The following is a 24,179-nucleotide window of genomic DNA, read 5'->3' as shown; positions in this document are numbered from 1 at the left end:
TGGACTTCCGCTAATCATTATTATAGATATTTGCCAGAACTTAACTGAGTTGGTGAATGGTTGTTGCCGTCTGTCAAAACTCGGGAAATAAGTCTTTTTGCCTAAGATATTCAACTCTGACATGATTTTGACCTTCTACGTAACATCTGATAGTCACAGAAAGTGTTTGTTCAACGGTGGTGGCATCTCACATTCATTCCCTCAGATTGACCTGGGGTGGCATAATAGTATTAATAATGATAATCATAATATAAATTTGAGTGGAATAAAATTCGATCAAAAAGATAACCCTGCGTCCGATGCTATACTAGTGATCCTTATCCTAATTAACATCTGCAATGACCAAAACCATACATTCGATGTTCCCAGCATGTCATTCCTCAGACCATTTGCAAGCTCTGGTTTACAGAAAATCGTTTGGATTGGCCATGTCATCATATCCGTGCATACTTTTGGTTTGTCCCATTTAGACCTATTGAACACCGTACGCCCACGCCACGCTCCAATAAAAAGGATCAACTGATAAAAGTTCACAAAAGTCTATTCTTCCACCCATCCATCCATCCGTACCCTACCCTACCCTAGGTGCAAGAAGAGCTATCCATCCATACTTTGGTACAGTCAATTCCCGGGTGATATTTCTCTTTTCTTCTTTCTCGCCATTGGCATATTGAATCACCTCGTTCCTTGGTGTCAGTAGACAATCATGATCTTTCGTTAACCGTCCACCTTCTCTTTGGCGCATGTCCAGGATCTACAGCTGGGCCCGAACTTGCTTGTAATCTTGGCGAACCCCATAATCCCAAGGGAGCAACTTCATCTTCCTCTACTGCACTTATTTCTATCTCTTGGTTTTTCGCCACGGTTGCTTTATTGTCTTCTTCAACGGCCGATGTCGATGGGACTAGCGTTTTTGCGTTTGTTCCATCATCTCCAAAATTCAATATCATGCTATCACCATCCGTGTCATCGTTTTCATCGACGGATTCCCTAAGCGGAGGAGTGGCGCTCCAAAGCCCAATAGATGATTGCCTGGCCGGTGTAAACGTGCGAGGCTGAGAACTCGCTATGCTTGCTGTTCTTCTGATACTGCCTAGACTGGAGTTTACAGTCGTGGAACGGTTTGGATCTGCAGGTTGACGTTCGCGGAATGTAGACAGATTTGCAATAGAAGGATTGCGGGAAGAGGCAGTACTATTCGGAGTAGATCGAAGGTGCTCTGTATTTGCTAATAGTTTTATATCATATTCGTTTGCGATTAATGAATTCTTCGAATTTGTACGAGAATGTGCCTTGGATGTTGCACCGGGGGAGGAAGCGGGGTCTCTTCTGGAGTAGGTTTTCGGACGGCCATAGTTAATGATGCCATCCCGACGTCCATCAAGAGTGGTTGGTTAGTCAAGGCACCAATGAGGGCATTGCATCCAGCGCCATGAGTGACCAGGATAAGAACCAAGTCCGTATCCTCATCTTCCTGATCTTCGTCAATGGAAAAGTGCTTTTCAAGCTCTGGACTAGAAGGAGTCTTGGTTGCCATTCTATCAAAATTCTCACTGGTATTATACCAATCTAACATGCTGTGGAGGCCTTTGCGAAATCTTTTATGCATCGAGGGCCATTCTTCACCATATTCGCCACCATTTCCCCAACTCAAAGGCTCGCGCATACTGTCCCATTGATAATCAACATCAACACATGCATCTCTAGCGTGCGTAGCATATCCAGGTGGTATAGGATCAGACGTAGAAATTGCATAACTCGGAACAGGTGGTTGATAAATGCCATGTTCAGAAGTGGGCAGATGACCATCGGCCTTCAAGCCTTGACGATTTCCATCACTTCCCACGCTACTCAAACTGCTCGTTCGATCTCTTCTGGGCAGCGCATGGCTCAAACTCGACACTGATGGAAACTCTTTTTTCTCAGCTGTAATAGGACTTCCCCATCCACCTGGAAATGGTTGAAAGGATGAACCTTGGGCGGAAAAGTCTCGCACATGTATCAAGCTATTGTGATCCTCTCTTCGTAACAAATCGGCTTTAGCACCGGCTACCATCATAATAGAGCTTGGAGGCGGAGTGATATGTTCGAAGTAATCGGGAGCGAGCCATTCTCCGAGAAATGCATCAACTCGTACTATCGATTTTTTTATGTTTTCAGTTTGTCCGATGATCTTGTTACTCGAACTCGACGCAATAGTTGTAGTCTCCAGGAGTGGGGCTAGTCTAGGCGAGTCTGTTGATGTAGTCGGACGGACTCTGGGTGACGAGTGCATCTGCGAACTTTTGTGCTGGGAATGTGTGGAGGGAGATCGTTGAGGGTGATGTGTGTGACCCGGGTTTTGTGCAAGGCCAGAACTTATGGCAACTGATGTCTGGACGCAGCGCAAAAATGGCGAGGTGTGTATAATAACTTTGTGCCTTCTCTTTCTATTTTTACCTCCATTTTGAACATCTCGACCAACAAACTCATCATCCGTCTCGCGGGTTCGTAGGATGTTAGCTATACGGGCACCGAGAGCTCTTGATTGCGACCATCCACCATATGTAAGAGGCGGATCGTATGGAGTCGGAGTTGTGAGGTACCACTGATTATCAGCTTGATCGAGGCGAGCACCATGTCTGTGTGAAGGATTAGATATTACTGCCAGCAAAAGCGTCTTTTGTGAGGACAGCACATGAAACGGCAATGTTAAACATTTGTTTACACGACTAGAAAAAGAAAAACCAATTTGGTGATGATGAAATTTGGACCTTTAGAGATCTCTTACCTGACAACAATGATAACAGCCGGCGGCCTACCCATTGTTATTTGCTGAGAAATCTTCGACAGCAGAGCATACGGTCAATAGTAAAAATGGCTCGTTGAGGTGATTGTCGAAGGGATTTTAAAAATGAGCCGTCGATGCACAGCAAATACTTAGTGCAAAATTACCTTGGAAATAACTCAAGTGTCTGAGAATTGTTTGAAACGCGGGTCGCGCGGGGCGGGGCATGTCAGAGCATGTGATGGCTTCCAGCCTTAAATTCATGGCAAAAAGTAATCTGAGACATGAGGCATGAGGCATCAATTTTCAGGAACGTAATTGCGAACGTGCTGACGCGCCCAGGGGGAGCTCTGACGATTGGTAAGCTCTTTGCTGCGCCTGTGCCCTTCCAACTGACTTCGAAGAAATGAATCCAAGAAGATCACATTGAGTGTACAAAAGGTTTGACAAGTTTGACAAGTAGTCAAAGTATAAAAGAGAATCCTAAAATATATCCCTTCCAAAATTGGAACATATTGCACCATGAGGTTATCCAACTTCATCCACCTTCCCCTGGTGTTTGCGCCTCTATTCGCACCTTTACTTGCAACCGCAGAACATACAAGCAATTGGGCAGTCCTCGTATCGACTTCGCGATTCTGGTTTAATTATCGGCATTTGGCGAATGTTCTCTCCCTCTATCGTACCGTCAAACGGCTAGGAATTCCAGACTCTCAAATCATTCTTATGTTACCCGACGATATGGCATGCAATCCTCGGAATGCCTTTCCTGGCACAGTCTATAGTAACGCCGATCGCGCGGTGGACTTATACGGAGACAATATCGAGGTGGATTACAGAGGATACGAGGTTACAGTAGAGAACTTTATTCGACTGCTGACAGATAGAGTTGGTGAAGAGATGCCGAGGAGTAAGAGGCTTTTGACGGACGATCGAAGCAATATTTTGGTTTATATGACAGGTCATGGTGGTAACGAGTTCCTGAAATTCCAAGACGCAGAGGAAATTAGCGCATTTGATTTGGCAGATGCGTTTGAGCAGATGTGGGAGAAAAAGAGGTTTGTTAGACTTCGACCTCGGAATAAAGCATATACTAATTATAATTCCAAAGGTACCATGAATTGCTCTTCATGATCGATACTTGCCAAGCGAATACTATGTACAGCAAATTTTACTCTCCCAATATCATTGCGACGGGCTCTTCAGAAATTGATCAATCGTCATACTCCCATCATGCTGATAATGATGTTGGGGTAGCAGTTATTGATCGATACACATATTACAATCTAGACTTCCTTGAAACTCAGGTTCGAGAAGCTGGAAGTAAGAAGACGTTGGGCGATCTGTTTGATAGTTATGATGAATCCAAAATTCATTCGCATCCAGGTGTCAGATGGGATCTATTCCCAGGTGGAGAGCAAGGAGGTAGAGAAAGACTACTGATGGATTTCTTCGGAAATGTTCAAAATGTGGAAGTTGACAAAATTGCAAACGACACGGAATGGAAAGAGGACCTACTTTCACTAGGTAAGAAGATTGCTGAGCTGCGTGAACGAACTGAAGCAGCGGAAAAGAATTCCACGTCCTCTGCATCACTTTCAGGAAATCACCCGACTCGCAAAATACGTGCTGCGAAAGTTGAAGCAGATAACTCTTGGTGGGGCAAGAAAGCTGTGGGCGCATGGGCTTTAGCAGGATGTTCACTTGTTTGGCTTGCAGGAACATACTTAGAGTCTGCATAGGTTCTTGTATTTTATACCCCATATTATATGCCACCCGCTTTTCTATTGGCAGCTCCTTTGACTGATTACTCTAAACATCCGAATTCCCAAAGATATTTACGCTAAAACTGCCTCGACTGCAGCATAATTTGTCCCGGAACCATGATGAATTTTTCGAAGTTTCAATCCCGATAGAGTGAGCAAGTTTACCCACTGCTTTTCCGTTCTCTCACGTCCGCTCAGCGTCATCATCGTTAAATCCATCCATCCAGCTTCGACATCGGCGGCAATTGGTGGAAGAACGATCTCCGAGATTACCAGTCTTGAGATCTCGGGTGCCATTGCATCGGCAATTACCCTCAGGATGCGAACACAATCAACATCTGGCCAGTCATGGAGGCATCGACGGATGTAGTATATTGGAGCTCCTAATCATCGTTAATTACAACACACACAAGGCACAGATTTCGCAAGGAAAAGAGAAATTGACAATACCTTTTATAGGTTGAGGTGTGAAGAAATCATATTTCATGGTCGTAACTTCGGGAATTGTATGACCAATTGCATCGATCAATTCATTTCGTTCTTGAAGTACCACTGTCCCTGGAATTTCTTTCACGAACTCCATGATCTGCTTTGTCACGTGTCCACTGCCACCACCTATATCGACGACTAGCACAGTCTCATCGTTGGATTCAATCCCTTTCAACGCATCTTTGAATGGAAATATTCCAACCGTCCAATTCGTGGCTACGGTCTGCGCAATCATGGCAAAATTCAGGTTTTGGAATCGCTCTGGGAACGCGCCAATATGCTCCCACATATTTTTCTCCCCAGTTTGGTGCGCAAAGCAATATGGATTTAGAAGGTGATCTTCTGGACTCTTGAAGCCATTTTCGCGGAAAAACTCGTACATCCGAGCGTTGGCGAGGTTGTATTCGTCAAACCTATTGATTTGCGTTAGAATAAAATAATGGCGATTCGTGAAGTATTTTGGGAGGGTGTGGAATGGGCTATGGTGGAATGATCTCCTGACATTAATTTGAAGATTCCCCTCAGCTCTGGGGCCATATACACCATGGAGTATGGTGTATGAGCATATTCCTCTTCCCCTGTCTCCGCAAATGGTCCCACGGCCGTAAGGACTCGCATGAATCGAACTGGTACAAATTCAGTTCATAAGCATATTGCAGGTGGAACGGAATGTAAACGCTTACCCAGCAGTTCTTTCTCAACGCCGAGCTTCTCCGCTAATTTTGCAGCACTAGATGATGAACCGTCCGTGGGTAAAGCATCAAATACACCCATTTCTAAAACTGCTCTCAAAGTTCCCGAATGTACTGACTATTCATATGTGACGAATCTTAAGTCAGCTTGCATATTTCCCCTGCTCTACCCACGTATGTCATCACTCAATAGCAAAGACCCATCGTGATTGATAATTCTCATGAAAGCCAGACCTGTATTGCCAAACACTAGTAGACTTACGTTTTCAAAATTGGAAAACACCATATCCACCGGACCCCTTACTTTCCTTACCAGCCTATCCGTTTCCATGAAAAGCTCTACATGCCTTTGGCTGATCTCTCCTTTGGACTGAATATCTTTTTTGGCTAGATTTTGAGTGGCTACTGATTCATAGGCATCAATTGCTTCACTGACTTTACTCAATTGCTCTCTCATGCTTGCAATCTCTTGCGCCAATGATTCTGGAGATTTCTCCATGATGATGACGATTGGTTGGCTTGATTTGCAGAGTGCTCCGTGCAAGTGATCTATGTAAGTCTTATCGGAGATTTAAGTTGCATGAATTGAGCGGAACGATAATCAGTGAGCAACGGTTATGGATTGGGTAGTGATTTCGAATGGTAAGGTAAGACAAATGCAAGATGCAAGATGCAAAAACTTGCGATGTGAAGAGAAGGGTGAATAGCGAATGTAATGGTATGGTGTCACGAGCTACTCACAAGAGCGGACACTGGGCAGTGAATACCTAGGAAATCCACCCACACCAAATTGGCCGCACCTGCTCGCACACACACATAGCCATACACACATGGATATTCCGGCATCAAAACGTGGCATTACCTTGGTGTGCATACATATCACAACTTCGTGAATGCATTAGATCCATCATCCGTGAGGTGAGTGGGGTTACAGTACTTTCACTAATGCTCAAAGTAGATGTGATCCGACAACACACCGACCATACATATCTCACACGGCAAGTTATCGATCCACTCACTTGTCGTCGGTGTGAATGGGAAATAAATCTCAAGAGGAAGAGGAGGGGGGTTTTGGGTTTTGAGTTTTGAGTTTTGAGTCTTGACGACTGGGAGGGTTCAATGATCCATCATCAATGCTTTCTTCACAATGGCTTCATCTTCGTGGTTCGCATGGTGGCTTCAAAATACGGAGAAGGGGACGGGAATGTTATAACCAGAGATCAAAGGAGGAAGTTAATTGGTCATTCCGAGGTCAATTGAGGGGGTTTTATTTTACACTTGATTGACAGTGGATATATTATATGATCTGTATAACTATATGATCCGTATATATTCTCTGTATATATTCTCTGTATATATTCTCTGTATATATTCTCTGTATATATTCTCTGTATATATTCTCTGTATATATTCTCTGTATACATTCTCTGTATCATATTTTATCATAAAAGTATCGTATTCTTTCACATGTGTATATACATTATCACGGAGCTCCATCATACAAATTGTACCATGCTCGAGCCATGTAATTGTAACCCTAGGTACATGGGGGAACTACCTATACACACACCGCCGTTCCTAGTCAGAAAAGGCGAGAAAGAAGATACTTGTTACAATGATTAGATACATCATACTGTGAGTGAGTGACTGGGTGACTGAGTGACGGAGTGACGGAGTGACTGAGAGTATTCTTGCTGGAATCCTCCGTCTACCCAGGTACCTACTCTGTCCTCCTCTCCACATGCATACATTCCCGCCTACATCTTTATTTTCTGACCGGGGAGTTGGATCCCACCATGCAATGATACCCTACATCTACACCTCCCTTGATTGAAGATCTGATATGAACACATGCACACATGGACCTTTGATCCCTTGAACCTATCACACCACAGAAGTGAATGCATACTTGGATCTTTACCGTAAGATAAACCCAAGGAGCTAAAAAAAATAAATGAAAAAACTCGGAATCATCTCAAACTCCTGTATGTATCCATTTCTCACCCACCTCTGTTCCTACTAACGTATTCACATCACACTCATCCTCCTCTGGAAAACTCACCCGTTTACACCGTTCGTACCTAGGTAGTCAAGTGAAATTATATCAATCTATAAATCGACATATGTTTCTTGTATCTTATAGATTTATATATACATATATATATATATCGCACCACTTTCACCTCCTTTTATCTCCTCCCTTATATATTCGTCCGTATTTGTCTTCTGCGGACATACATACACTCATTGGCAATCAAGCTACGTATAAAAGGCGGCCCGTGACGCAGCGGTTGGACTAGATCATCATACATAAGGTTTACCGGCAATCAATCTCTATTCTCTCGTGTGTCAAGTGTCGATCATCAATTGTCAACCATCATTATATTTATTGTAAGGAGTTCCCAAAATCATTCCACCAAAGTAATCATGTCACAATCAACGGGAAAAGATACTCCACAAACGACAGCAGCTACTTCAGATCAATCACAACAAAATATTCCACAAGCTACAACTTCTACCACCTCGGTTCCCCCACAATCAACAGAACCAACATCCCTCGATCAATCCACCACTACCACAACTGGAAATCATGATTACACACAAACCGCAACCGTGAATCAAAATATCGCCCATCAAAGTGATGGAGATCAAGATGATCATGTCGAAGTTGTAAGTAAAGAAAGCTTTCTCATCTTTGTAATGATGATGACAATCAATCACATATCATGTGAACCATCCACCACTTCACTTCACGTCAACAATGCTAAGAACGCCACAAATTTAGGATACTCATAGCGATGCTGATTCCAGTTGGGACGACGACGATGTATCAACAGCCTCTACATCTATCACTTCGTCCATGCTAAACTACACCTACGAAAATGGTCGTCGTTATCATGCCTATCAGTCCGGTTCTTACCTCCTTCCTAATGATGAAGCCGAACAACAACGACTCGATCTCAAACATCACGTGTTCAAGCTCATTCTTGGTGGGAAACTATTCTGCGCACCTATAGATCCTAATCCGCAACGAATCCTTGACATCGGAACTGGAACTGGTCTTTGGGCAATTGAGTGTGCCGATGAATTTGCTTCCGCTGAAGTCACTGGAACGGATCTAAGTCCTATCCAACCGGGTTGGGTACCACCGAACTGTAAATTCATGATAGATGATGCTGAGAATGAATGGTTGTTCTCTAACAATCGACAATTCGATTTGATCCACTGGAGAGTTCTTGCATCTAGTATCTCAGATTGGCCAAAATTGCTCAGTCAGGCCTATACGCATGTTCGACCCGGAGGATGGGTTGAAGCACAAGAGCACGAGGTACATATCGAGAGTGATGACGGCACTGATCTCAATGCTGGAGATCTGCAAAGATTTTTTGGATTGATTGATGAAGCAAGTGTTAAAAATGGAAAGATGATGGATGAAGTTGCTGGAAATCAGAAGCAATGGATGCTTGATGCTGGCTTTGTTGATGTTCATGATCAAGTCTACAAGGTACCTATTGGTCGCTGGCCCAAAGACAAAAGACTCAAAGAGATTGGTATGTATTATCAAGCTCAATGCTTGGATGCCGTCGAACCAATCAGTATGGCGTTGTTCACACGGGTATTGGGGTATAGCTTTGAGGAGGCACAAGTGATGATGGTGGGACCAAGGAATGATATGAAGAATCCCTTGAATCATGTTTACATGAAGTTTCATTTCGTTTATGGAAGGAAGCCAGAGGTATAATGGTAAAGCTGCGAGAATAGTGGTGTAAAAAGAGGTTCCAGATATGGGGTTGTTCTGATGATCGATGCTTTGAGCGAAATGTAGCGCCTTATCTTGAGGTGAAGTTTGAGATGGTTCGATCATCGCTTATATTGGGGACTTTCAAGTATGGGGATTTAAACGATGCCTTGTCTTATCAATCATAGTATCTCATTCAAAAAGAAGAAACAGCTCGAACCTTCATATATAGAAAGGCAAACGCTCGATTATTTAGCTCTTGCAGTTGCGCTTAGGAATATTTAATTACATACTTTGAGATTCATACTAAAATAATAACGATACGGACCTTCTTTCCTAGCTGCTTCAATTGACGGTAAGTTGTTTTGGACTTTGCACACGAGATTTGTGTTGAGTTGAATCCAGTCCCTTCAATAGTTCTCTAGGAACATCATTCCTTTGCCCTTCTTTCTCACACAGGTGAAGACCGATTAGTGAAAATTTGTTGAAGTCGCATTTTTTGGGTAGAGTGTTTGCGCAATGTGCAGTGCATTCGTTTGTCAACAGAATTCAAGTAATAAAAGGGCATGCTTAAGGTCATGCTTAAGGTCATCGTCCAAGGGGGTGCTCAAATAATATTTTACATCTTCAAACTGATGAAGTAGAGCCAGTCTTCTCTCCTCGCAAAAGATGAAAAATGATCTGGAAATATTGGTATCATGCTCATTATCATAGAATCGCTATTGTCAAATACTTACCCGCCTCCCAAGTACCTAAAAATTGGAATCTTCATCTACCCTCTCAAAATACCTCTCCAAATCATCCACCGGACTACCGCGATCCCTCTTCCTAATGACTCCCTCCCGAATACTCGGTTCCGATCTCCACGATATCGAATCAAGTAAATACACCCTAATCAAATCCGAATTCCTCGTATTTTTCCACACGTATGAGATTGATTCGAGAGTCATCTCAAAATCATCATGATCATGACGATCATGTTTATTTTTGATACCCCTACGAAGCTCATCGTACTTTCCGATACAGCAATTCTTAAGAGCGGGTATCTGAACCATATCCGCGAAAACATAGAGTTCTAGCATTTTTCTCATGGAAATGTGAATTTTATTGTTTGCTTTCATGTCGATTTGCGCAGCGAGAGTGTCGAGGAATTCTTTTCCGACCGCATCTTCGAAAAGTGTCTCCGCCTCGCCTTTCCACGTTTCGTTCTCGAGAGCGTTCATCAGTGCCTGGATTTTTCTCTTGACTTTATCATCGCGTTTCGATGGGTCTTCAGAGTAATTTCTCTTTCCATTCCTCTCGATAGGATCTCCAATACCTAACGTACTCTCAACCACTACATTTCGCTCTGCTTCTGTCTCCCACTCCCCGATTTCCAGGCTCGCGCTACTGAGTTCCCGAGTATACAGCTACCCCATGAATAAAAGAAAGATTTCTGTATCCGTTTCGGGGAGTTCTATGGTTCCTGTGTTTGTCTCTCGGAATCCAGATGTGAAAGCGGCGCGGAAGAAGGGGGAGGTGTAACATATGAGATCTTTATGGACAGCGAATTCTCGGGATGAGAAGCCGACGTAGATATGGACTATGGGACTTCCTAGCCATCTGGGATTGTGGTTAGCGAGACTTTGTGTGTGCGTGAGGGGTGAGGGAGAAAGGTATTTATTGTGTAGGATATTCTTTTTCGCTTACCTTGTCACTTTGCGAAGGTCCTGGGTTGGGTTCATTTTTTACATCGGTCAATTACGAAAGATTTTTGGTTGATCGTTGAGTGCCTTTGGTTTTGAACTCAAATTGGAGAGGAATTTTACAAAAGGTTACTTGCAACTGGTAGTCTTGATATAGATAATTTTATTTCCTACGGCAGACTATAGTGCTGGAACTCTACTCTGGTGAATCAATTGAAGAAATGAAGATTAGTACGGGCTGTTGAGGATTACCAGTAATCTATTGCTCTCAAACTGTTTCGTAACCGAATGAGAAATCAAAGTATACTCCTTGGAGCATGACAAATAATTGCGTGCTGAGAGCTTTCTTGGTCCAACTTCAACTCGTATAATGGAACCTGACGCCGGGTATCATTCAAAACATCAAGATACCTACACAAATTCTTGCCATAGTCTACACGTATATACCAGACTTTTCTGCATGCCTGTTTCATCAACACAGGTTTTCTTGATAAGATTGGGCAAGTAAATGCCAAATTCTGGCCATATCAGACAGAATAAGTTTCATCAACATACGGAATTCTCGTTAATGATCATGATGAAATATATGTGAACGGTGAGAAAGGTCGCAAAGTGAGCACAACCTTTCAAGTTTCCACGACATGCTCAGCAGGAGGAACTACCGCAGCTAGGGGTCACAATTTTCTATGTTATACGTCGTACATTGTCCGGTGACTCAATCCTGAATATGATAACTTTCATTGTTGAAGTTCACGAATGGAGTACGGCGACTTTTGAATTGACCTGACCTTCCAGCCGTCCACAACACGGATGCCATGGAGATTTTTCAGCAGTCCCAGAAACTTCTTTCTCCGTATCTTCGCCGTGTAATCAAGTATTCCTCTATATCCTTCTTAATAATTGCGGTGCATCTTAACTCTAATTAAGGTAGAGAGGACTTTGTTAGAGTCCTCGCAGAGGGCGTTTCGCGTTGTCCATGAGCAGTCGACCAGTCGCTCATCTGCTTGTTCGCAAAACGATATCCTAATTGAATTACGTATTAGAAGTTAGAGATAGCATTTAGGCGTGAACTTTTGTCACCGCTGGACGGAATACTGACCTAACGAGCCCATTGTTCAGAATTGTCTTGAGTATTTGGTAAACAATTTATTGCGAGCCTCAATTTCCAAACCATCTGTTGGAGGATATGAAAGGAAAGTTAGACTCGTTTTATTAGAACAGGAAAAAGGTAGGTCCCTCCTAAGTAAAGAAAACACGTCTGTTGTAATTTGTCTTGGAAAAGTTGTTTCTAAATGTGGTATGTTTGTTTAGTTGTTTTTACCCCTCGAATTAACCGAGAATGATCAAGAGAATGTTGAAAATGTCAAGACTCTTCGAAACAACTTTTTTCTCTCTTGCATCTGATTTAATTGTATCTGTGACTACTAAGGTACATAATCGTAGTCTCAAAGCTTCTAATTATCTCTAGATAAGAAGTCTACTGATAATAATGTTTAGTTGATGGCTTTCTTGAATTCAATGTCACATCACCAAAATTTAAAAAGTTAAAAAATCACAAGTCAGCTTCATCTGTTACCTCATTTCAGTAAAATCTACGAGATCCGCAATGCCTTTTCACAAGGCCAAGTTCATCCTATGTCTCCGTCAGGGTTCTCAACAAAAAAGTCTCAGTGAATTCGCGTGCCGTTGAAAATTCAGTATTTAGTCTTCCGACTCCCACACCACAACTTACCCTCAAGACAACACACACTTTTCTTTACTTTCACTCCAATTTTGTCTCGAAGAGTTTGTCTTCTCCAACGGTTCAGACAGTTTATACTGTCTCGAACCTTGTACTTTGTTCAGAATTGATTGAGAAGAAGAGCCAGCTACCCGTAAGTCTTTTTTCGCAACACACCAATCCGACATAATAGAGAAGTCTTCTCTTTCCTAGCCTACTTCTGACACTTAGTATCTCAGATTTCCCTTCACGAATAGTCCAAGGCCATAACGACGGGCATTTCTTACACCTCATTTGCTCGTCTCAAAATTCCGAATCTGGAATCCGTCGACCACGATCAAACTCAACAATTACTCCATTCTCCACACATCTTCGAGCCACCTTGGTACTTGATCAGTAAACCAGAAAGTTTGCTTCTCACATTGCGTTTTCTATCTGAAAATCTACGAGCACCTTTTTGCTATCGGCATCTCAAGTCACCGCGCTAGCTTTGCTCATCTACACAACGCGTCAACGTTCTTTGTCAACTGCTCAGCGACTACTTAGTCAACCTAACAATGACGAGCTTTCTTGCACGAGAGATTCAGCTTCAGAACGCCCCTTTGGCTTTTCAACGCATCCCTTCTACACGTCGTATCTGCACCCAAGAGCATCGTAAGTATCCCCTCTCGACATCAAGCACAAGCAATCTTCAAGTCAATATACATCTTACTAACATGTCAATAGTCCACCCAATATCTTCCGAGATTTGCGGCGACCTCCTCACAGACGTAAAGGAGATGGTCAGAGAATCTGAAAATCATCAACGATTTCAAGCAGAGCGTTTGGAAAATGTTCTTAAACAGACTGAGCTTGCAATAGACGTGATGAGAAATCCTCGCAACGAACCTAGCTCTGTTTTCAATTACGCAGACGACATCAAGTTCCTCGAACAATTCGCCGTTAGTTACAAGCAAGGGGTTGGTCTCAGCGATGATGCCCACCGCCACTACCTTGTCAAGGTCTCTATCGTATTGAAACGAGCACTCACAACACTCGACAATGAATACAAGAACGTCTGTCCCTGGTCCCTCATCCTCAAGGTTAACTCCACCGATCTCTGTCCACATCGACCATTCTGCAAGCACAAGCAGAAGTACACCCTGTCTCAAGTTCCAGCAGGTCATCCCTATCCTCCTGGTGGCATAACCCACAGTGCTGTCATGGGTTTTTGTCAAGATGAGTATGCTGTTCAGCCTGGTAAGACGAAGCCTGAGGGATGCGAGGTCAAGATGTACTGTGCACTTCAACACAAGGAAGATTGTAGTAGTAAGGCAAACTGTGATGCAATCATACTCTACGCAGTAGCTTGTCTTCATAGGGATGGACTTTGGGAGTAGTGAGTAGTATTGAGTCGGATAAATGAGGCTATCAGCTTCATTTTCCTTCCTTGCTGCGTATGATAGCATATCTTCAGTTGAAGGGCTTCCGATTGAGTATCTTGAAGGGTTGGATGTTTAGTCTTTTTAGAAATAAATCATCAACTTCTTCTCGTCATATTGTCTCCAGTCTCGTTCATAAATGTGATAAATATCGTGTAGTACGCCACAATGTATGTGGATTGAGCTAAACATTGAGAGCGTTCATTTGAAGTCTTTTAGGACAGCGACATTCCTTGTACTGGTAACACCGAAACTTTTGCAATTCCCCTTCCACGGCTTTCCTCCTCCTTCCATCACCGTCATAATAAATCTAGACTTTTCAAGGCGACGTTCAATGCGGTCAAGGTTCTCGACATATCTTGCTCCAAGGGTAGAAGATATACATGATATCGCTTCATTCCAAATCTACAAAAGTACTGCTAATATGATTTAAATGCTATTTGCATGTACACGTCTTTTCTGCCATAAAAGTATCCATCAATTCATCAATCAATATCCTATTTCAATCCTATCGTCATCCCATGATGTTTCTTCCATGAAAGAAATCCTACCCATAAATCTTGTGCAACTAGGAAAATCTCGAATTTGTGTTCGATCGACTGCTATTACCAGCTCCTCCACACCAACAACTACCGTCTCCATCTTTCTCAACTTGTACTACCACATCCACACCTTTACTTAGAAGAAATGCTCTCGTTCTCGTTAAAACATCTTCAAGATCTGATCCTCTGGTCGCAACAACGTGCATGACTCCTAATACTGTTTGATTTTTATCGCCGAGCCAAAACTTTGGAACGGTGTAGGTTTGAACTCCACGTAAATCACTTACACCTGCCAACGTGTTTCGTAAATTGTATTCGGTATCATCAGGAACTGTTAAAAGTAGTTTTTTCGCACTGCTTTTGACAAGAGGAATTGAGGAAAGGAAAATGAGAATTGCGATGAGACAAGATGCGAGGGGGTCCCAGCCTGACCATCCAAGAAAGTATATTAGCACAGTAGAGACAATGACTGCAGCACTGCCCATTGTATCTGCAAGTACATGAAGAAAGATACCTCTCATGTTTTCGTTATCATGCGAATGGCCACCGTGTGAATGCGAATGTGAATGGTCATCGTGGAGAATTGAGGGTTGTTTCTTGTGACCGTGATCGCAAGATCCTGAGTGGGAATGAGAGTCATGGGAGTGAGAGTCGTGAGAGTGGGAATGAGAATGTCCATGTGAATGGCCATGATCATGCCCATGATCATGATCGCCGTGGTCGTGTCCGTGATGATGATGACCGAAGCAGGCCATGCCAACTAAGTTAACTGCCAATCCCAAAGAACTGACAACAAAAAGTTCCATCAATCGTTTTGTTTCTCGTCCTTCTGCCAATCGTTCAGTCGCTTCTATCATAATCTCAATACTAATAAGTCTATAAACTACGTCAGCGAGTACTAAACAATTGGGAAAGAGTTGCCTACATGAGGAATACTCCATTGCCAAATCCCGACAAACTCTCAATCTTTCCAAATCCGTATGGGAATCTTTGGCTCGGTGGCCATTTACTTGCAACTGCAGCAAACAATCCCACTCCGAGTGCCAAGCAGTCGAAAAACATATGTATACTATCGCTCAAAAGACCGAGAGAATCCGTGACGAATCCGTAAAATGCTTGAACGATCATAAAGGCAAAATTAAGACTGGCAGAATTAGCTTGGTTCTCCAATAATTTGGAAGAATACCAACCTCATGAAATAAAAGATCCTCCTCGAATCCTTACTCGCCAATATTGCATGTAAAAGAGGCCATTTGGATGCGTATGGCAGTATCAAACTCGTAAATCGTGATTTCGTTTCGGTTGTCGTACCATGCGAATGGTTGTGGTGGTCATGGTCATGATCATGACCATGATGGCTGTCAACATGTACATCGTTTACCGGAGGTTCGTAGGTCCCATATGCTCCTTTCTCGAAGTTGGCAGACATGGGAGTCGCTTCACTATATGGCGGTGACGGCAGGTATGATGTCGAGTTATCATGGCTGTGGTTGTGCGCATGGCCATGCGAATGAGAGTGGGAGTGAGAGTGGCCATGATTGTGTTCATTTTCGTGTTCATGTTCATGTTCATGCTCATGCTCATGGAGAGTTTCGGAACGATCGTGCGAATGGCTATGCAGACTTGAGATTGATTGATTCAATGGCCTGGACCTACTTGCAGAGTATTGTGAGGACCGGCTTGAATGTGAGGATGAATGGGAATGAGAATGTCCATGCCCATGGTGACTGTTGGTAATTGCTGAAGCCGGCAGCGCATAAGATGAGGCCATAACTTCGTTAATTCTGAGATGGATCGAACGAGCTATGAAGCCCGTATATATTCAACCCCTCTCCACATGTGTTGTCGGTGTCCTTAGTATCTCTCTCTACGAAGCACCTTCCTTGTTTTGATTTGCGCCGAGATAGGTTGGCTTCGGTAGATAGTAGGAGCTTTGACGATGCAAATGGACAGACAGAGTTGTCAAATGCAGCAAGAGATCCAATTTAATATATATTCCCAATACTTCGATTCAATCTTTTGCCGATGTTCAATGAGAGTCTTGTTATGAAGTGAGAGTAGGGATTGAATTGAAGACAGAAATGAAAGAAATTGAAAGTTACAGCATGAGCATGGTACGCACACAAGTACAAGAATCAGTAGGTACCAATTCAGGAAATTCTCTCGAAATTATGCTGATGATCCTACCAACGAACCAGTAAGGAAGTTCCAATCAACCCCAGATACTCTTCTTGGAGTCTTCCCCCTGGGTTAACAAATCTGTGGCTACCGGGAAAGGGAAAAGCGTTCCAAGGTTCTATTGAGAATGCAACTTACTTCAACTTTGAATACGAACAAATGCCATCGAATGAATTATGTTAAAATGCGACTTCAAATCAATGCCATCCAATCAATTGTGCTAAAATACCGCTTTCGGTCAATATCATCCAATCAATTCCCTTGAAATATTTCCCACTTGCCTTTTTGAAAGATAACGACAAGAAAATGACTTAAATGGGATATCGACAAGGGTACTACCCGATACTAAGCCAGTTTCAGCTGATATTGCCCACTGTCACCGCCGGACACCGACTTTTTCTCAATGGATGATCTGTTTCTGGTGAAGTGAAGCATTGAAGTGGAGTGAAGAAAAGGATAAGAATACATTCTGATACTTCACACTCCAAACTCCAAACTTCACTTCTATAAATATCTATTTACTTGTGACAATCTCTATCATCTTCTTTTCCTAGTTAAGCTTGCGTCAATTCTCAGATATGGAGGCATAACCTAGCCAATTCTTCTATTCATAGATAGTTTTTGACTGGGTGAAGGTTGTTCTCATCTGGAAGTGTCCGAACTTCATCTGAATCTCACGATACCACGTCATGCTAGAGAATCTTCTAACATTGGCTACAATAATTTCTACAATATTCACAGTTACCCTCTTATTGATACCTAAACAATACATCAAGCATTCGCCTCCAATGGCTACTCAAGATGGCGCAAATGTCGAGCCGAAGATCTCCGTTCAGGTTTTGGTCTTGGGAGATATTGGGCGAAGTCCTCGAATGCAATATCATGCTATGAGTATAGCAAAACATGGTGGAAGAGTGGATCTTATTGGATATGAAGGTATTAAAGCTTACACAGAAGCAAGCTTTCTCGATGACTTGTGCTAACAGTTACATAGAATCTGAACTCCCTTCTGGCTTAACAGACAATCCTCTCATTACAATCGTACCCTTACCGCTACCACCAGCAAATTTACGAGATGGTACTATACCATTCTTCTTCGCAGGGCCTTGCAAGGTTTTATGGCAGATCTGGACTTTATTTTTTGTTTTATGTTATACTACAAAACCTGCAAGATGGCTTTTAGTTCAGGTAAGGCGTCCGGCTCTCACACGCAATGATCTTCTAACATGACTAGAACCCCCCCTCAATTCCCACCTTCTTCGTCGCATACCTCGTCTGTTTAATACGCAATACACATTTAATAATTGATTGGCATAATTATGGATGGACTATCTTAGCAGGAACAAGAGGCCCTAAACACATATTCGTTCGACTATACAAATGGTATGAAGCTTTCCTCGGATCGTGGGCACCAACCGCTTCATTCACAGTTTCGAAAGCGATGGAGCGCCAACTACGCGAAAGTCCCTACAAGATCAAATCACCAATTTTTACCCTTCACGATCGACCTGCTTCCATTTTCCAACCGATTACCGACGAGGCAAAGCGACGTGCTTTTCTTCAGCGTTTACCAGAAACAAAAGATCATGTCGATGCGATTATGAATGGAGATGTAAGACTACTAGTTAGCAGTACATCATGGACTCCTGATGAAGATTTCAACCTTCTTTTAGATGCGCTCGTTAAATATGGACCATTTGCCGAATTTGATTGCCCACCAATTCTTGCCATCATCACTGGAAAAGGTCCACAGAAGCAAATGTATCTTGATCGAATTGCCGAACTCACTGAAAGCTATGATTTGGTCAATGTTACAATCAAGACTGCATGGCTTAGTATTGAAGATTACGCCTCGTTACTTGCATGCGCCGACCTTGGAGTTTGTTTACATAAGAGTAGTAGTGGTGTAGATCTGCCCATGAAAGTGGTTGATATGTTTGGAGCAGGATTGCCAGTAGTTGGATACGATCAATATTTCAGTTGGCCCGAATTGGTCAAGGAGGGTATCAACGGATGGGGATTTACAACAGCGAAAGATTTGGCAGAGATTTTGGAGGAAGTCTTCAAGGATACAAGTGGAAAGGAATTAGCGAGATTAAAGAAGGGGGCTATTGAGGAGGGAAGAAAGAGATGGGATGAAGAATGGGATGGGGTTGCTGGGAGACTTTTAGGATTGATTGACTGATTGGGTGGAAAGGAATGGAATGGAATGGATCCTAAATGAATGTACTTGTAAATAATGTACAGGATACAGTGTATCATAATTTCTGTAGATGTAACGTCGACGGACAAAGGTGCTTAAGAACATCGACAGCAAGTCATGGGCCAATTTACGATGCATATATTAAAATCATCAGCCCTATCATAATAATAGTATCCACACTTCATGTAGCTAATTTCGACCCCAGTTCAGCCATGAGAAACTTGCATGCTACAAAACGTTCTACCGTACACAGGTAGGTGTGTGTAATAGTGATTCAATTTGAGCAAGTATTAATCTGTTCTTAACAAACTTGTGACTAGAAAGCCCTTCTCAGAGGCGTGGCCAGAATGTGGCCAAGGTGGAATACACCACCAACATTGATCGTTCATGGATATAGAAGAAGAGTAAGTGACCTGTTGTTGAAAGAGATTCATTGAGCTGTGTAAATGAAATGACGCTCCGCTGGTCTTCCGGAGGCTACTGTCGTGAGGGCAGCCCAGGTAGCCAAAGGCATACGTCTTAGTTTTAGATATTTGATTGGAGGTGATTTGCTATGGAAAGGAGGAAGAGGCAAAATCTTGTTCTGGTATAGTGGGTAGATGATTGAGCCGTGATCCGTATATCCCGTGGATGTTGTACAATGTATATCCGACGGGGTAGATGACCATATGAAAGGGATATCAAATGGATTGGCGTTATCTCATTCAAGACGTTGCGTTGTGCTTTCGTAGCCATCCATCTTCACCTGTACCTGTTTATCAATCAATATGAGAAATATAAACAGACCGAAAGAGTTATCATTTCTTTCTCCATGGCTATTCTAATAAAGATAATCTACAATCTGCAGGTCTCAATTCAATGTAAATTATGTAATCACTCTTCATGGTAGGTAGTTACAGATTAGGCTCCTAAGACGACTGCGCCACAATTTCAGGAGCAATGACGCCGCACGCTTATGTCCGTATTTCGTATTGATTACCTACCCGCCTCATATGTTTCATTCATCACTATCTCACTCGCTCACTCACTCTCTCTCTCTCTCTTCCTTTCCTGTTTTCTTTCATCCACTTTGAATGTTCATTCCCTACTAAATCTTCTTTCTTTTCCTGATACAATCTTCTTCAATACTACGATACCAAATATCGAAAACACGAACGATCGAGAAGTTACATCGAATAAAGTCGGCATTATGGGAATGCTTCCAAGAGAAATGCTTCCAACTATGGGGCTGGCAAAAAGAGGTCTTGATGCATTTCGGGGTACAGAGACACCAACTGAAGAATTTCAAATGCCAGTTTGGGGTGTTATGATGATCGCAAGTACTGTTGTTGTATTCTTGATCATGGACTTTATGGTATGTTTACAAAATGACAACAAAGGCTCTTCTCTTCATGGTATCCTTCTAAACTTGATGAATCCGTCAATTAATTATCAAAATAGGTTGAATATACCTTCACCAGACTCGTTCCTACCCTTCTTATGGTCGAATCTCCTCAGGCAATCCTATTCGAACCTCTCACATCTGAAGATCCCGATGCGAAACTCGACCACAAAGGAGATGCTGAACCGGAACTCTTACTTTTAAAGCAAAAGCCCATTACCTCGAGCTTTAAATCAACCATCAAGCACCTTCGCGCCCGCGCTGGAAAGCAAAGTCATTTACGTGGTGTTGGAATGCACTTCATCAAAACCCTTGTCTTGGGTCTACAAATGAACTTCCTCTCTATATTCCTCCCTAACATCTTCGCTTATCCTCTTGCGAATGTCCTTTGTGCACCTTTCAGTTTGGCATGGACACACATCGTTATCTCGGACCCAAGCCCACTTCCATGGTTCAAGAGAATGCCAGACGTTGCAACTATTAAGAAGGTTATTCCAGCAACAGTTGTCTTTGCTCTCGCCAAACAAGCCGCTATCTTCCTTCCAGGTTACCTTGCTCTCTCCATCGGTCTTTTCGAATCATTCGAGAGCGAACCTTCAAAGATGACCCCGCAACAAGTCTCAGCTATGGGTATCCAGACAGCTTCCGTCATTATTCTAGCCGGTGCCCTTGCTTTCCTCGTTCTCATTCCAGCAAGTGTCAGCCTTATTCGTGTTCAAGCTTCTCTCCTTTCCGAAGATCATGAATCTATCGTACCATTCGATCGTACATTTGGTGGACGTGTTTCTGAAGATGGTGTCTTGGGTACCCTCGATGCATGGAAAACATTTGACTGGAACTCACGTGTTAGACTTTTGAAGGCATATGTCAAGGCTGCTGCTATGGAAATTGCCGTCGCGACTTTCTTCACTGTCGTGTTATGTGCAGAAGTTTTCATGGTTCTTGGTGCCGATCATAAGAAGGTTATCATCGGAACAGACAGCAATGGAGCACCAATCCAATTCGAGATGTAAGAGACAGATACTCTCCATGTCAATAATTTAACCGATCTCAACTCTGTATTATCTGGTGGGAATCGATGCTTTCAATGAGATGTTGATCCCGAATTTTCATTTGTTCATTGGGGGGTAACGGGAAGGGGTTGGATAAGAGGCGAATTTTCGTGCTACGGTTGTTCTCCCACACACTACATTACTTCACACATATTTATGACTACTTAGCGAATGAAATTATACTCACTTGTGCTGATATTATGTTCTTGATCCCATCTGTGACTTTGGACTCTGTAGCTCGATGTATCCGTAATGTAATCATTGAAAGAGTGTAGAATATCATTTTTACTCTATGAGTTGATTTGTTTAGTTAACTAAATACTTTAACTTCTGACTTGAAATGCACACCTGAGTTCTATCTCCACATCATTCATATTTGGGCCTGGACTTGGTCATGCACTTATCGACATAGCAGCTTGCAGTCTCTTTGCCTTCTAGTTTTCAGTCCATCTACATCTATTGCAGTCTCTGTCGATATTTTCATTGTACCACCGCCTGCCTATCCTATCTCTAATTCTCTCCCTTCTACTCTATTCTATGTGACGGCAACGGAGTCAAGTCATAGTGATAGAATAAATCAATTATCATAACTAGAGAATAACAAATTACTATATAAAGAATGAATCTATAAAAGGTTTTTATAAATCTAAAAAAGATTAAAAAGAAATTAAGAGGGGATTAAAACAAAATGAGATTTGTTTTACTAAATAGGGCAAATAGATGATTAATTTAGATTTAAGGTTAAATTATTATATTACTTCTTTTTTGAAAAACAGTTTACCCTCAAGTCCATTTTTATCTCTTTTTTACTTTTTTGTTTTTAAAAATCTAAATTCCTTTTTTACTATTATTTTTTTCTTTATTTTTCTTATCACTTTTCTTTTTCTTGATAGTATAGCTAATAGTTTGTTTTCTTTGTTATTATTATCTTTATTATTAGAAATGTTGATCAAAGTATTATATACTTATCACAAAGAACTAGCTATAGTCATATAAGTTGTTTGATTGTAGAGCAAAATATTATTTATCACCTTTAAGGTATACTATTTATTTTCTCTTTTTTTTTTTTATTAAATTAGAAACTAATTATTCAATATAATTTGTTGTTTTATTATTTATTATAAATACCTTTAGATAGTATATATATATTATATTTTTATAATAAAAAAAGTTTACAAAAAGGGTAAAAAGAAATATAATAAGAGGTATTTCTTAAAAAAACTTGAGTTTTTTTGATATTAATAATAATTGATTTAAAAAAATAAATACTATTTTATTAATAATTTTCGATTTTTTTAAATTATTTAATAATTATTATATTCAATATATAACAAACAATGAAGTTGTTTAGAGTAGCTTTAAGGAATTAGGTGAAGGTTGTGGTTCTAGTTATATTATCCTTTCATTTAGCATTGCTTCGAATAAGCTAACCCAGGTATTTACTTTTCTTATCCACAAAACTATTTAATCATTTGGTAGTAAATTCAATATTTTTCTGTGAATATTTACTACAAATAGCTATAACTATAAAAACTGTATACTTAGCTTCCAAATCCTCCTTCATTATATTCCAACATTTATAAAATTTTTTTTTTATTTTGTAAATCTATAATCTGATAATAAAGCTATCTAAATTAATATTAAGCTTTACAAATTGTATTTTACTAAATTCGATTATTTCGATTTATTAAAACTTTAGGAAGATTAAATGTGAGTCGATATACACAAGGATATTAATAAAATAAATAAACTCACTAAAAATAAAAGTAAAGATAAATAAGTTTGTAAACAATGAAATGGGTATTACAACTTGTAATTACTAATCTAACAGATCTTACTTCTTATCATCTAATATTAATTATAAGAAGAAGAGCAAAGGAGATCTAAATAATATTATCTAAGCTTATTACTTAATAAAACATATTAAAAAGTTAAAAATATTATATAAAGTTTGAAATATTACTAATTTTTTTATTATTTCCGAATTGAATTAAAGAATTAATTTGGTTTAGATAAAGTTGATTTATAAAAATAAAATATAAATAAAAGAAATATAAAAAATGTAAATAAAAAGTAAATATAAAGTAAACAAATTCTCATAATAATAGAAAAAGGCTTATATATAAGTTTATTCTTCTCAAGATAAATTGACTAAATAAATCTGTTTTATACCTATATCCATAGGTTTTTTATTTATTAGATTATCATAATCATTAATACCATCTTCCCATCTCTTTATTCACTTTAATAAATTCTTTAAAAAGCCTACAGCATACAAGTATTACACATAAAAGCTTTTAACTTTATAAAATATATACATCACATCTCTACAATAATACCATACAGGATCATCGTTATAGCCTACCCACCTTACCTTATAACAAACCTCTTTTCGAACAATCTTCGAAGCTAATATATCTTGAACCTCGAATTTAGTATTGATTATAATTACAATTAGAAATAGAAAATCGACTTTTTGATTAAACACAGAATTGTCAAATACTTTTTAAAACTTATCTGGAAAAAAGACTTTATACATTTTTA

At 40.9% G+C, this 24,179-nt stretch overlaps 9 protein-coding genes across 9 annotated transcripts; 5 read left to right on the top strand and 4 right to left on the bottom strand.

The window, feature by feature from the left end:
• Nucleotides 1-704: 704 nt before the first annotated feature.
• Bfra_004021 (putative phosphoglycerate mutase protein) lies at nt 705-2,805 on the bottom strand (the record flags this gene model as incomplete). The annotated part of the gene is made up of 3 exons (XM_037334427.1): nt 705-1,268; nt 1,307-2,621; nt 2,771-2,805. 3 exons carry the CDS (start codon nt 2,803-2,805, stop codon nt 705-707), a joined length of 1,914 nt encoding a protein of 637 aa, XP_037194514.1.
• Nucleotides 2,806-3,289: 484 nt separating this feature from the next.
• On the top strand, nt 3,290-4,509 carry Bfra_004020 (putative gpi-anchor transamidase precursor protein; the record flags this gene model as incomplete). The annotated part of the gene is made up of 2 exons (XM_037334426.1): nt 3,290-3,825; nt 3,879-4,509. The coding sequence occupies 2 exons, from the start codon at nt 3,290-3,292 to the stop codon at nt 4,507-4,509; spliced, it is 1,167 nt and encodes a 388-aa protein (XP_037194513.1).
• Nucleotides 4,510-4,605: 96 nt separating this feature from the next.
• Nucleotides 4,606-6,213, bottom strand: Bfra_004019 (putative o-methyltransferase protein; the record flags this gene model as incomplete). The annotated part of the gene is made up of 5 exons (XM_037334425.1): nt 4,606-4,916; nt 4,984-5,435; nt 5,525-5,648; nt 5,706-5,832; nt 5,977-6,213. 5 exons carry the CDS (start codon nt 6,211-6,213, stop codon nt 4,606-4,608), a joined length of 1,251 nt encoding a protein of 416 aa, XP_037194512.1.
• A 1,928-nt stretch (nt 6,214-8,141) lies between these two features.
• Nucleotides 8,142-9,456, top strand: Bfra_004018 (putative tam domain methyltransferase protein; the record flags this gene model as incomplete). The annotated part of the gene is made up of 2 exons (XM_037334424.1): nt 8,142-8,384; nt 8,500-9,456. The coding sequence occupies 2 exons, from the start codon at nt 8,142-8,144 to the stop codon at nt 9,454-9,456; spliced, it is 1,200 nt and encodes a 399-aa protein (XP_037194511.1).
• A 749-nt stretch (nt 9,457-10,205) lies between these two features.
• Bfra_004017 (uncharacterized protein) lies at nt 10,206-11,177 on the bottom strand (the record flags this gene model as incomplete). Its single annotated transcript, XM_037334423.1, has 3 exons — nt 10,206-10,839; nt 10,867-11,055; nt 11,143-11,177. The coding sequence occupies 3 exons, from the start codon at nt 11,175-11,177 to the stop codon at nt 10,206-10,208; spliced, it is 858 nt and encodes a 285-aa protein (XP_037194510.1).
• A 2,238-nt stretch (nt 11,178-13,415) lies between these two features.
• On the top strand, nt 13,416-14,237 carry Bfra_004016 (uncharacterized protein; the record flags this gene model as incomplete). The annotated part of the gene is made up of 2 exons (XM_037334422.1): nt 13,416-13,512; nt 13,585-14,237. 2 exons carry the CDS (start codon nt 13,416-13,418, stop codon nt 14,235-14,237), a joined length of 750 nt encoding a protein of 249 aa, XP_037194509.1.
• Nucleotides 14,238-14,847: 610 nt separating this feature from the next.
• Nucleotides 14,848-16,592, bottom strand: Bfra_004015 (putative cation efflux protein zinc transporter protein; the record flags this gene model as incomplete). The annotated part of the gene is made up of 3 exons (XM_037334421.1): nt 14,848-15,697; nt 15,747-15,965; nt 16,012-16,592. The coding sequence occupies 3 exons, from the start codon at nt 16,590-16,592 to the stop codon at nt 14,848-14,850; spliced, it is 1,650 nt and encodes a 549-aa protein (XP_037194508.1).
• A 1,096-nt stretch (nt 16,593-17,688) lies between these two features.
• Bfra_004014 (putative chitobiosyldiphosphodolichol beta-mannosyltransferase protein) lies at nt 17,689-19,184 on the top strand (the record flags this gene model as incomplete). The annotated part of the gene is made up of 3 exons (XM_037334420.1): nt 17,689-17,935; nt 17,994-18,187; nt 18,234-19,184. The coding sequence occupies 3 exons, from the start codon at nt 17,689-17,691 to the stop codon at nt 19,182-19,184; spliced, it is 1,392 nt and encodes a 463-aa protein (XP_037194507.1).
• A 1,207-nt stretch (nt 19,185-20,391) lies between these two features.
• Bfra_004013 (putative ubiquitin conjugating enzyme protein) lies at nt 20,392-21,596 on the top strand (the record flags this gene model as incomplete). The annotated part of the gene is made up of 2 exons (XM_037334419.1): nt 20,392-20,556; nt 20,643-21,596. 2 exons carry the CDS (start codon nt 20,392-20,394, stop codon nt 21,594-21,596), a joined length of 1,119 nt encoding a protein of 372 aa, XP_037194506.1.
• Between the last annotated feature and the right edge of the window lie 2,583 nt (nt 21,597-24,179).

This window comes from Botrytis fragariae, assembly GCF_013461495.1.
Source record: "Botrytis fragariae strain BVB16 chromosome Unknown tig00000045, whole genome shotgun sequence".
Classification (NCBI taxonomy): Eukaryota; Fungi; Ascomycota; class Leotiomycetes; order Helotiales; family Sclerotiniaceae; genus Botrytis; species Botrytis fragariae.
The sequence above is the reverse complement of the archived record's forward strand: the minus strand, read 5'-3'. Positions and strand labels throughout refer to the sequence as shown.